At 49.4% G+C, this 12500-nt stretch overlaps 1 protein-coding gene across 1 annotated transcript in view; it reads right to left on the reverse strand.

The window, feature by feature from the left end:
• Positions 1 to 33: 33 nt before the first annotated feature.
• The window catches only part of LOC126581106 (protein turtle homolog B), a 90014-nt gene continuing 77547 nt past the window's right edge, over positions 34 to 12500 (reverse strand). Inside the window, exons 11-13 of the mRNA XM_050244552.1 lie at positions 6893 to 7204; positions 6510 to 6790; positions 34 to 5114 (exon numbers count right to left, since the gene is read on the reverse strand). Of these exons, the coding sequence (XP_050100509.1) occupies positions 4521 to 5114; positions 6510 to 6790; positions 6893 to 7204 (1187 nt within the window). The 3' untranslated portion in view covers positions 34 to 4520. The remainder of the gene's footprint in view (positions 5115 to 6509; positions 6791 to 6892; positions 7205 to 12500) is intronic.

The raw sequence follows: 12500 nt of genomic DNA on the forward strand, positions 1-12500 counted from the left end.
TGCTCCCCCCCCCCCCCTAACCACCGTATGATTTTGGATCTTATCTGCTCGATTACTCAAAAACAAACACCGGAAGTCAGTCCGGATTTCTTCCTCACCTTTCTTTCTTCTTCTTTTTTTTCAATCGAACTTCTATCGGACATTCTACTTAAAGAGTTAACGGTTTTTGATTTCACCCGGTGCACGGCTTGCACGCTGCGTTTCGATTTGCTTCGCTTGTCGCTTTGTGAGTGTCGTTACTCTATAGTTTTACATATGTACAGTCCCATTCGGGAAAGGGTTTTATGATGTGTGATTCGCGGAACGGGGAGTGTGGAAAATGTACATCTGACCCGGACCCTACTATCGCGTCTGTATCGGGTTGTTATTGGGTGTGCTTGAAGTGAGTGATGTGTCTGCGCGCCACTTGCGGGCGCTAATTGATAGAACGAGACTTTTGGGAGAGGGTTTATTTTTTGTCATTACTTTTATACTATATTCCGTGTTGTACATACATTCGATTCGGTCCTGGGGTGCTCTTAGGCTCAGGTCAGGTTAGAGGGTCATCGATTCCGTAGACCACATCCAGGCGGAAGTGGTTTGAGCACTCCGTGTCTTTACGTCTGTTTCGGTCTCCAAACGGTTTTAATCGATTTTCCCTGGAATGCAGCGTCAGTATGCGTGTGCTAGCGTTGTAGCGATGCATGTAGTAGGGTTGGTGATGATTTTAATCACAATGTTCTCACCATATTGAACTCCACCTGCTAGCGAGGCTGAGCCTCGAATGATCCAGCAAATTTCCGGAGCTTAACGGTGCACATCCTTCAGCCTTTCGGTGATAATATTACATTCAACTGGCATGTGCTGCCCCACTTTTCTGTGGTGTTTTTTTTTCTCCTTCCATAAATACACACTCTGCACGCTTTCCAATCGCTGGAACAAACATGCATTTTCCACGAGTGGACTGAAATTAAAAATTGAACAACCAACGGTTCTACCATCGGGGAAAAATCACCATCGAAAACCATCACCCACGTCCACACCACGGTGGCCTCTGGGTCTGTATGTTTCATATTTATGCAGTTCACTTTGCCGGATGTGTGGGAACCGGTTGAATCCTGGGTTGAACGTTTCCGGTTCTGCCATTCCAGCCTTTATTGTGTTGCCATTCCAGCCTTTTAGGGGGGGGCATGTGGTGGTGTTGGTGTGGCTGTTGGTGCCGGTTTGCAAAACACAATCCTTCGTAATCAACGCGATTGCAGTGATTATTTGGCCGAATCTCCCGGAACCCGTGCAATACATGTCCATCATTCCAACCCTCATCTGTCACCTGCCGGTGGTAGCGTATTCTGGTGCTGATGGTATGCCCGAGCACCCGGATAGTGATTTCCAAGCTGTTTGCATTGTTGTTTGCTGCGTTCTTTGGTCTTCGCTTTTCACCATTCCTCCTTTCCCATCGGATGCTCAACGACTGTGTGAACGGCGGGTGCATTGTATCGACGATTAATCTCGGCTCGGAGCCCAGCGGATGCACCTTTCGGGCCGGATGCTATTTGCCTTTCTAGCCCCAATCCTCCCTCTTTCTCTCTCACTCGTTTTATTCTTTCATTCCCGATTTTTCCGCGTGCATCAATGGCACATCCGATGAGAAGGTAGAAAAGTGAGCGAGAAATTGAAACGTACACCTGGTTGAACAGAATGGCAAAAGGAATGTGTAAGCGGCACATGCATTAACCTGCATATGGTCTTTGTGCGCTGAGAAAACATCCAGGAATTCAGCGATTTTAATGCACCTCACGTCAGTGCCCTGCGAGTGCGATTGCTGTTTCTCTGGCATATCGCACATGACGAGCCTGATTACACTGGCATTAAAAATGGTGATGCGTTGCAAACAAACATCGGCTCGCAATCGAATCCATCAAGTGCTGAAAATCGAACCTGAATCGGTCGAATGGAATGTCGGCAGCATGGAATGCAATGTTCGGATCCACGGATGGCGTGGAGCACGGTCGATGCCAAACAGGAAATTGGAATAATGGTGGATTGATTATGAATGTTCTCATTTTGCTTTCGAGTGCGATTTGGTACGGATTCGACCGCCCCTTTTTGGCGCCTGTCACTCCAGTCTGGGCCATAAGGGATATGAACCGTGCGGAGGAAGCCAGACAAGAGGAAACCTCATTTCGATTCGCATTCCCGCACCAAATACTAGCCGCTGTTGCTGGCTGTGAAACGAAATTCGTTTTGCACGCGACGATGTGCGCTGATGAGATGAGGTGGTGGAATGTATATTGAAAACGCTATCCCAGGTGTGGAATTGCATGAAACGACAACATAAATGATATATTTTACGGACCAGCTGGTGGCTGGCAAGCGCTATAATGTTCAATAACAAAGCTTTACATTCCTTTCCAGCTCTAATAAAAACGCTACAGACGATGGAACGACGATCTTCTCCAAGAAAACTGTCGTCAGCAATCCCAAGACAGACGCTTCTCTATTTCTTCCCTCCATCCAGGCAGGCGATGGATGGAGCACCACCAGTGGCAATGAAATGCTGCAGTAAAGCATAAAATGAATCGTACTATCGAAGCGCGATGCGATGGCGATGCATCATCGATCATGTCTACGCTTTGGGGAATCGAAAACACACCCAAGAGCAGATCGCTCTGCGTCTAGTTCCAGCGATTCAGCTGCGGTGCGCCACTGGGGCCAGCGTTTGAGCACCAGCACCGATGGTTCTAAATAGCCAGCCAATGCTCGCCGCTGCTGGTGCATGATAATGAGCACAAGAGCCACCAGGAACCGTCTACTTTTCCGCGAATTCCGCGCCGTTTTGCATTCACATCAAGCAACAGCTTCCGCACCACAACAATGCGTCACCACAAAACGCTCCGCTGATAAGCACGCCCAGTTGCAACAAGATCTGACAGCACGGTCACCGCTGCCAGTCTCTCTAGCATTGAAGATACCTTCAGCCGTGGAGACGAGAAACACAAAGGCCCCTGGGGAGGGGGTGGGGGCAGGCAGCGAAACGGCGGAAAAACCAATTTCAAAATCCACCACACGGAGCGGCAGAAGAGCGAAAAAAAAACCTCGAAGAAAACATCCATCATCGATTGCGCTGACAGTTGTAACGGCAGAAGACAGGCTTCTCGCTCGCTCTCGCTCGCTTTGCACCCTTGTTTCCATCCCACACGGGGAGAGGGGGTCCCACAAAACTAGCACCATCCCCACCGTCATCAATCACTGTCAGCACGGGTACGGGTGCCACCAGTGCACCGCCGCTAAACCAACGACACCAAGTCTACGGAGAGACAGAGAGAGAGAGAGAAGCGCACCACCAGGATTCACCGCCAGGATGTGACGCTCCCCTGAGAGCTGTCCCGGGATAAAGGCAAATAAATTAAGGAACCAGGAACCGGGAACCGGGAACCGGGCGCTACGCTGAGCTGTGGCCTGTCAGCTCAGCCTCCCCGGAGGCCATTGGCCCAATCTTACCAAAGTGATAGTTGGAGCAAGTAAGCTGAATGCAGGATGAAGGACTCCATCATGATGAGCTTTGGGCTCCTGAGCTGGCCCTGAAGATATTGACATCACTACAAGCTCACACACGCAGATGATCTTTAACATACTTCCGGAAGCCAACACTGTTAATCCTGATCCACTTTCAATATTGACTAGCTAGAGTTTTAAGTGTTTCTGCTGGAGAAGGGAATGTCGGACAATACCTAAACGGGTCATAGTCTGTGTGGCAGAATCTCTTTTAGTTACTGTGGTGTGTAATGTTGTAATGTTGCTTTCATTGTCTCGTCACTCTTGCGATCTCTCTCTCTCTCTCTCTCTCTCTCTCTCTCTCTCTCTCAGCCCAGGTAATCTGCTCCGAGGTGAGTCTTCGTGTTTGATACATAGCTCCGCGGGACCCGCGCTCCTGTTTCTAGTGACTGCTATGCAGCCAGTTTGGCCAATAGTTTAGGTGTGCAAAGTGTGCACACCATTGCTCACGGGACCAATGGATTCGACTTTTCACACCATCGTTCCATCGTTCGATGCACCAGGATAAGATCTCGAGTTCTCGTTCTCAATATGTACAGGCGTGGGATATTTACATCTGACGGGGAATGCTGATTGCGAGCGCCACGCACTCCTATCGCGACGCATCTTCCTCGGTAAAAGCTCTCTAGGGGGGAGGGGAGGGGGGGTTTCGGTTTCGATTCTCGCACCGGCCACAGTCTCCGGTCTTCAGTCCACTATTCCGGCTACTTATTCACAGCGTCTTGATATCACGAAACCAACGCAAACTGAATCCAGCGTTTAGGTGAAGGTGATAACAGGAATGCTTTCCTCATCGCCAGCGTCCAGTCCAAGGTCCACGTAGCCACAGGGAGGGGGCTTCCATTGGAAGCAATCCACTATCGACGGCGGTTCGTAGCGGTTCACGCCGGTCCGGGCGTCGTCGTCGTCGTCGTCGTGGTCATCGTTGGCGGTTCGGGTGCACGTTCTCACAGGGCCGTGTCACCGACCCTGTGAGACTCCTATAGTCATACGGTGCTTTCGCGCTTCATCATGAGGGGCGTGTCGGCGGAAACGTCATCTTCGGGAAGCCCAAGACAAACCCGGGTCCGGGCGGTTGGACCGAGGTGTTGCATCGCGATCGCCGACGGTGGCGGTGGTGGTGGCAGTTGCTGTGGTCCCACGCCACCACCCACCGTTAGCGCCTGGTTGGCGCTTGTCACCGAGATGGCGGTAATGTTGCGGACGCCCGCTATCGTACCACCGTACGATGGCCAATGGTGCGTCCGGTCGCCGGTGCCGGGCATGCCGATGGATGGTGGACCACCGCCGGAACCACCGATCGGGTGCCGCGGAAGGGTGCAGGTGGCGTGCGATGCCGTCGTGAAGGTCGAGGGCACGTGGCACATCGACACGTTCGTGATCGAGCTGGACGCCTGCGGGGTGCCGTTGCGCAACGTGCAGTAACCGAGGCTGGTGGTGTGGTTGGCGTGCAGGGCGGCCGCCATCGAGGTCCCGATGAACGTTTGGTTCGGTGCTGCCGCCGCCGTCGTCAGTAGCAACCGGCTCGGGCTGCTCGTGTCGATGGTCGATATGTGCTGGCGGCGCTTTATGTACTCCATCTAGAGGAGAAGGGATTTTGCGTGAAACAATGCAGGCACAACGGAACGGAATGTCAGTTACGTGTCATGGGAGCTATTTCAAGCAGGGAATTTGCTGCCGAATGCATGACGATTGCTCGAATGTTGCACGATATTGATTTGTGCCATCCGTACGGAAACGCTCAGAAGCTACGCGGCATTCAATCTAATTCAATCTGTGTTGTTCATGGTTCATCGATGCATCTCGATTGATTCGCGTTGTGTGGAATCAGGTGAAGGTGTTTTGAAATAATTCAAAACAAATGCACATTAATCATCAACATGAGGTCCTTCTTAATTAAAAGCGTATTTGCCCTTTTTATTATCGTTCATTCATGAGTTTTGCCAAAGTTTATGCTATTTTTTGGAGAGCCAGGGATACACGAAGCGTAAACTCTAGTATAAACGCAGAGTGTAATGCCAGAAAGATTATGCTTATGTAAAAAAGATTATACGCCCGCGGAGCGTAAAACCGAGCGTAAAAGCAAGCGTAAAATCAGCACCAACATTAAGCCTAGCGATATGAAGAGTTGAATGTGCTACAATCGCTAATATACAGCAACAACATCTTAAAATATATAAAAAGATGTTCAGAAATCAACTTATCTCGTCGAGTTATGTTTTTGTGACTAAAAACACATGTAATTGAATGTAATTGCACAATGTAATTGCAGGTGCACGAATGTAATTGCAGTTGACGTTTCGGTATAAACTTTTATGCAATTATGCCTGCCACACGAAGCGTAAACTTTTTGGCTTTACATTCTGAGTTTAGGCTAGAGTTAACGCTTCGTGTATCCCTGGGTGAAGGCTTTCGCTTAAAGTGAAAACTTTGTACATTTCTTCCAGATTTCTAGGGCGTCTATATGACCCCAAAATGGTACAGCATGGATAGCTTTGTAAAATTCATAACTTTAGGTACCTTGTAACATTAAGCTAGAATATGGTGCCTGTTTTATGTTATGTTGGAAATGGTTGCTATAATTTATAATGTAATTTTTTTAAGGCAAGATCGCAAGTTAGATAAAAAAGGGCGAAGCTATCATTATGAAACTGATTTCGTTATGTAGTCGTAAGCCGCGCTTGATTAATTCCTTCTCATGGTTGCGATTTGAACAAAATCTTAAAATTGAAATCCGTTTATCATTATTGAATGCTTTATGAAGGGCAAGTGATACGTTTCAGAAATCAGAATCATGTTTGTTTATACGGCAATCAATAAATCTTTTTGTGGCGGTTGAGTTATACTTTTCAGTTGCCCGATTATCGAGCTAATCGATCCAGATAATCGACTACTTGAGGCTCAAGAAGACCTAACAAAGAGCTCAAACCAATTACAGACCGTTGTGTTGCAAACCTAGTGCAATTTTGCCTTACCTGATCATCGGAATCGATCGTATCCGGGATGACGTCCGGGTTTTTCTCGTCACTCTCGTTACCATCGTAATCCTTGCTGGCGACGCTCTTATCGCTCGGTCCGGGCGACGAGGTGCGCACGGTCGTACTGGGCGCAGTGTCCTTATGCCGGCGACTACTCGCACCGCACGGGAACTTGAGGGCCAGCACGATGGCACAGCTGCCGATCAGTACGGCCGCAGCCAATCCAATCGCCACCGAAAGGGTCGGCGTCAGGGGGAGCGGTGATCGAGGACGTTCCACTGAAATGCATTACAAGCGATACAGCGGTCGCATTAGATGCCGCCACCGCAAACGGTTCGGTGGAACGAACCATCCACGTTCGCGCGTTCCGGAATACTTACCCTTCTCCGAGTCTTTCATCTGCTTCTCCGGTAACCGCTGGGTGGCCGCACTCATGACGTACGGCTCCGAGCGGCCCTTCGAGTTGAACGCGTACACGGCCAGCTGGTACACGACGCTTGGATGTAGGTTCGGAATGGCGAACCGTGGTGCTGGCGAGGTGTTGTTGAAGCGCACCTCCTGCGTGTGGCTGTCGCGCAGCTCGAGAAAGAACGATTGCGCCAGCCCACCGTTGAAGCCTTCGAAGCATCGCACCGACAGCGACGTCATGGACACGTTCGCCACCGTACAGTTGTGCACTTGATCCGGTCGCCCTGTGAAGTAGAGGGGAAATGGAAACGAATGGAAGACCGAGATCAGAAGTCCGTCATGAGCGACAAGTCAATGGGGCAACCGGTTGATGGTGCGATGCGTTGAATGTGACGTGTCCCGATGGGGAGCCGGGATGGTAAGCTAGAATTCCAATTAGACGATTCTACACCGAGACCGAGAGAACTGTCCTCGAACCGGACATTCCTTGATGGCCTCAATGCTTTGACGAGCGATGTACATAACAGGTGTAAGCTCTTATAACACCACCAAGCAGCAAAGGGCCAGGCTAACCAGAAGAGACTGTTCCGGAGTAATTGGCTGCCTCACAAAGTCCACAGTCAACGCGACGGTAGCAAACTCTTGTGAACAACATTTCCTACGTGCACCTTATATTGCATTACATGTTGTGCGGCAAACTTTATCCATCGAAAAGGCTCACCGTAGGCGGTGAGCCATGCTCCATGTAGAGCGCTTCGTGTGCAGCAACCTTTTACGCTAAATACTAAACAAACAAACTAGCGCTCACTCGCTCGAAAATTGAAGACTTCACGTGGTGCCCTACATCTTGAAAGGGATGGAAAACGAAATCCCCCAAAAAAACCCCAGAGCGAAGTCTATCCATCCCGGTGGCCTGGAATGCGGGGCACGTCCGCTACGCTGTGCCGCTAAGGACCGCAAACAAAAACCACACCATGAACTGCTTCGCTGGCGCCATCTTCTGTGCACAGTGCACATCGCCGTGGTTTGCAGAAATGTGTTTAAAAATTTGCCAAACTCACCATCACCATCATGGTAGGCGGCGTGATACCGGAATGAAACGAAACGAGTACATCGCACTCCTTTTCAAAATGATGCTTCTTGGGTGTAGCTCTGGGCGAATAGTGCTTCCAAACTGAAGCGAATCACCTTCCGACACGGCACTGGAGTCCATCGCAAGAGACTCCACCGCGTTTCGAGTGTTGCCGCTTACGACGCGAAGGTTGTTGATGTTTGTTCGTTGCAGGTGGGCTTACTATGCGAGCCGGCAGCAGTCTGAAGGAGTCTGTTGCCGGTTGGCAGCGTCAGGTAATCTGTGCTTACTGCGATGCTTAGGATGATGGCGATGGTTTACCGTCGCTTATGGGGCTATCGTTGGTCGTTGTTTGCGTTACGTGCAGCTCAGGTCAGGTAACCGGGCCAATGGCAGTACCTGCGTCATTAAAGTGCAGCAGTTTGTGCCACAGGATGTGACCACGCCGTAAGCCCTTTGATGTGGCTGACGAAGAAATGTGTTTCTTTATGTGAACAATATGCAGTGCACAGTGCGACAGTGCCGGGCTTTCCATCTCGAGACAGACAGCCATTCGCCCTTCAGCACATCCCTGTCATCCGGATTAGTTCGGATGTGCCCCCCCCCCCACCCCCTCGAGGGATGATGCGGTGTTCCGGATCACCCAGCACGCCCATGCAAATCGTCGTCACTCACTCAACAGCTCGTGGCAATGGCGTTAGCTGAATAGGGTGGCTAATTCTCGTCGGAAAATCAACAAACTACCCTTTTGCTGTGCCCCGGTTTCGTCCGATACCTTCTCAGAAGATTCCGTCGATTGCCGTCTGGCTGGCGCCTTTCTTTACTCAGCACCATCCGGTAAAGAGGAGAATACCAGCAGCAGGACATCCATTCTTTATGTGCTCGCCACTCGGAACACACATGCACGCGGAGCAACAAACAAACAAAAATGGATGCTCGCTTCTCCCGAACGTCCGACCTTTGGCCTCTGCTGCCCTTCCATGGCTCCACAGCGACGTCAACGTTCTTCTTTTGTTTCTCGTCCGACCGGAACTACCAACAAAACGATGGGGCGCTGAGGAGGCCAACAACCAATCCTATCCGGTGTTTTCCACCGTCGCACCATCTTCCACCAAAAACCTAAACACCAACCCTTCTCCGTAGACCCCGTTTACCGATAACGCCCCTTTAATGGTTGCACCTTTCATGGTGATGGCCACGATGGAGGACCAGAGCAACCAAGGGGTTGGGAATTTTAATTTTAAAACAGCAAAACACTCATTTCCTCCACGGGGCCGCCGATTCTTGGCACTCCCGCGTTTCTGTGTTGGTCAGACCGTAGGGTGCGTCTCGGTGTTGCCGGAGTAGGATTCTGTTTTGGGCAGCCAAGGCTTCTGCCCTGTTAGGGGAGGGACTCTCTTTTGTTTGTTTTTCTTATGCCTCTCGCTCTCTTGTCGTTGGCCAACGGAAGTCACACATGACCACGTAACAATCGGTGGTCCGTTCGGTTAAGCAACCGGATGGTCGACGGAAGGCCGGCGTTGTGCCGGTAACGTTGGGCCGCTGAAAGTGGTTTTCCATTACCCCTTTTTCCTGTGTTTTCCCGTTGAATTCGTTCTTTCACGAACCTTTCCCGGTGGTACGATTTAATATTTAATTTATTTTGTTTCCCTTCTTTTCTTTCGGAACCCTTTGCGCTGTTCCCACGTGGTTTGCTTTTGTTCTTCCTTTCATTCGGAATCGTTTGCAGGCATCGGAATCTTTCTTTTTATACTGCTTTGTATTGCAAAACACAAGAAGTGGCGATCGCCGTACGGGATGTCAGGTTGTAAGAAGAGTACAAAAAGAAGCTACAATCCCGCTCTCTCTCTCTCTCTCCCTCTCTGGATAGCAGCACGAATTAGCTTCCTGAAAGGGGTCTCGATTGCTGCTCCACTTTCCGGTTTACGGTCGGTTTAATAAGCTTATCAGTTGCTCAAATTGAAGCCCAACCTGGCCGGTCTTGGTAGACGAAGGTTTTTGCTGTTTGCTATTTAGAATCGGGCATACTCATCACATCTTTGCGATGATGATAGTCTCGTGCAGAGAAGTTCTCACCCAGCATCGCTTCCATTTGGCGCGTTGGTTAAGAAATCCTTCCTAGGCCGGCGGAAAAGGCTCCGACAATTTACCTGAACGGCCGAAACGTAGCACAGGAAGGAAGGTAGAGCAAAGTCGAGAAGCACCACCAGCACCACCACTAATCAGCCGTATTTAGAAACTGATGAACAAAGCGCTTTTCAGTGAAATTTGATTTTCTTTGCATTATTTTCCACCCGGCGCTGGATCTTCTTCAATTTGTGGTTTCTCCCGCGGAGTCAGAAGATCGATGTTTCGGCCCGGAAACCGCGATGGAATGTGTTGAAGCGCGGTGAGGAAAAAACCCAAAAAAGGTAAAGCTTTTCATTAGTGCACCGGTGGCCCTTTCAGCACGGACGCGGCAAAAGGCCCGTTAACCGGATCGAGGGAAATAGATTGCAAATTTAGGATCATTGCAATGCTCTTGCGCTTCGCGCTGTGCCTTGTCGTCCCGGAGAAACTTACTATTAGCATATTTTTCTAATAAAAATGCTAATCAAAAGTTGTGTGAACGCTCATGTTCGACGATGGCTCACGGGGCGATTTTCACTTGCTTCGCTTCATGTGCGCTCCACTACCCGGTGGAGCGAAATGAAAACTGACGTGCAGATGATTCATTTTCCGCACCCTCCTTTCAATCAGTTGCTTCACAGTGGAGAAAAATTGCTAACTGAACTGGCGAGGAACGGCGCTTTGACGCAAATAATAAAATGCAGAAACATACGACGCTGATCGGAAGGGCGATCAAACGATGAACTCATTCGCAGATATCACGTCCCCGTTCCCCGGGCCGGTGGTGGTAGAGACAAATTGAAAATTACGTCCAACTTTCCAGCGCACATTCCAGCACATGATTTCGATCGTCACCTCCATTTTACTAACTTCTCGGTGGAGCGACGGGGTCCCGTCACTGCCAACTGGCCAGTATGGCTCGGTACCAGATAAGGGATGAAAAATCGCAAAATCGTAATTTCATTTCGCAACCAACGTTGCCTGCAACCATTGTGCTGTGGTGTGAAGAGAAGTGGAATTGAGATGGAAACTAGCCAGGAGAAAGAGAGAGCGACCGCTTGGTTCAGCGCAGCGCCGTGTGAGAGTAGAAAATCGAACTAAATTACATTAGAGAAGAGGTTGGTTGGTTGGTCGGTTGTAAAATCGGTTCATCTTGCGTTGCGGATAAGAAAATATGGTGCAGCTGTAGAAATGGCTGGCACCGGTGTCCACTCCGTCTGCCCATTGCCACTCTCGCGAGTGAATAAGCGAGCACCGCTACGCTCAGACCTCCAGCGATATGGTTCCAGCGTTCGTTACATTGCTTCCGGACAAGAAGAATCTGAAACTCTGAGAACCATAGACCGGAACGAACCGGGAGCTTCAAGCGATTCGATTGTATTGATTATGAGCCGTGGTGCTGCCATGCCATGCTCGGACCGAACACGAACGAAGACTATGAATGGATGAAGTTTTCCACGATCGCTTTTAGACGTGATGAAAATTTACACTTTCCCACGTTTGTGCGAGGAGCGCGTTGAAGCGTCGTTGCCCAGCACTACGCGAACCAAAGCGCTCCAAAGGAATGGTTCAGTTAGCTTCCGGGGTAATGATTTTGATGTTTCTGGCTCAATGGCCTCGACGGAACGGTACGGTCGTCAAAATTTCACTCAACCTGCGCAGCCTGGTCCTGGAATTAAATTATCGTCCTCGTACTCGCCTGCTCTCCCGGTTCTTACTTCTGGTTTGCGTGGAAGCAGATTTACGGAGAGATTTCATTTGAGAGTTTTGATTAAGAGCGCGATTCCGGCGGTGAAAAGCAAAAGACGCGATGGAAGGCGATAGCGGATCTAGGAAACTTTTATGCCAAATACTATCGCATCGATAGATGGTTGATGAATTCTGCGCTGATGACGGCGCGCGCAGTACTTGTGCAACTTTCCGCGACTGCCCGTCCGGGGGTATAATCAAGCTCAGAATAGGCAATGATTGAGCAACGCTCCAAATGCAATATACCACGGTGGAAGAAGGAGAGTATGCGGACCAACGAGAGGGAGTGTTGAAAAGATTAAAAAAGATACCTTATTAGGTTTTTTCTCCTGAGCAAATGCACAGAAAGGGCTCTTATTCAGGAAACAACGGTTTAATATGAGACAGCAATATGGTAACAGATACTTTGTGAGTAAATTGAGTTTAATCAATCGAAGTTTTGTTCAATTGGTAGTTTTAAAATAGTGTTCTCTCTAAGTTCAAACATTCTCACGATCTAATGCACAACATCGCTTATCAACACACAAACGACAATAAGTCAAACCATTTTCCACTTCATATTTTTTCTTTAAACTATAAAGTTGGTCGTTTACAACTTCTTCACAACAAGTCTGGCAGGAAGATGACACAATGTAAGAATGCAATTTATT

The sequence above is a fragment of the Anopheles aquasalis genome, chromosome 2, assembly GCF_943734665.1.
Source record: "Anopheles aquasalis chromosome 2, idAnoAquaMG_Q_19, whole genome shotgun sequence".
Lineage (NCBI taxonomy): Eukaryota > Metazoa > Arthropoda > Insecta > Diptera > Culicidae > Anopheles > Anopheles aquasalis.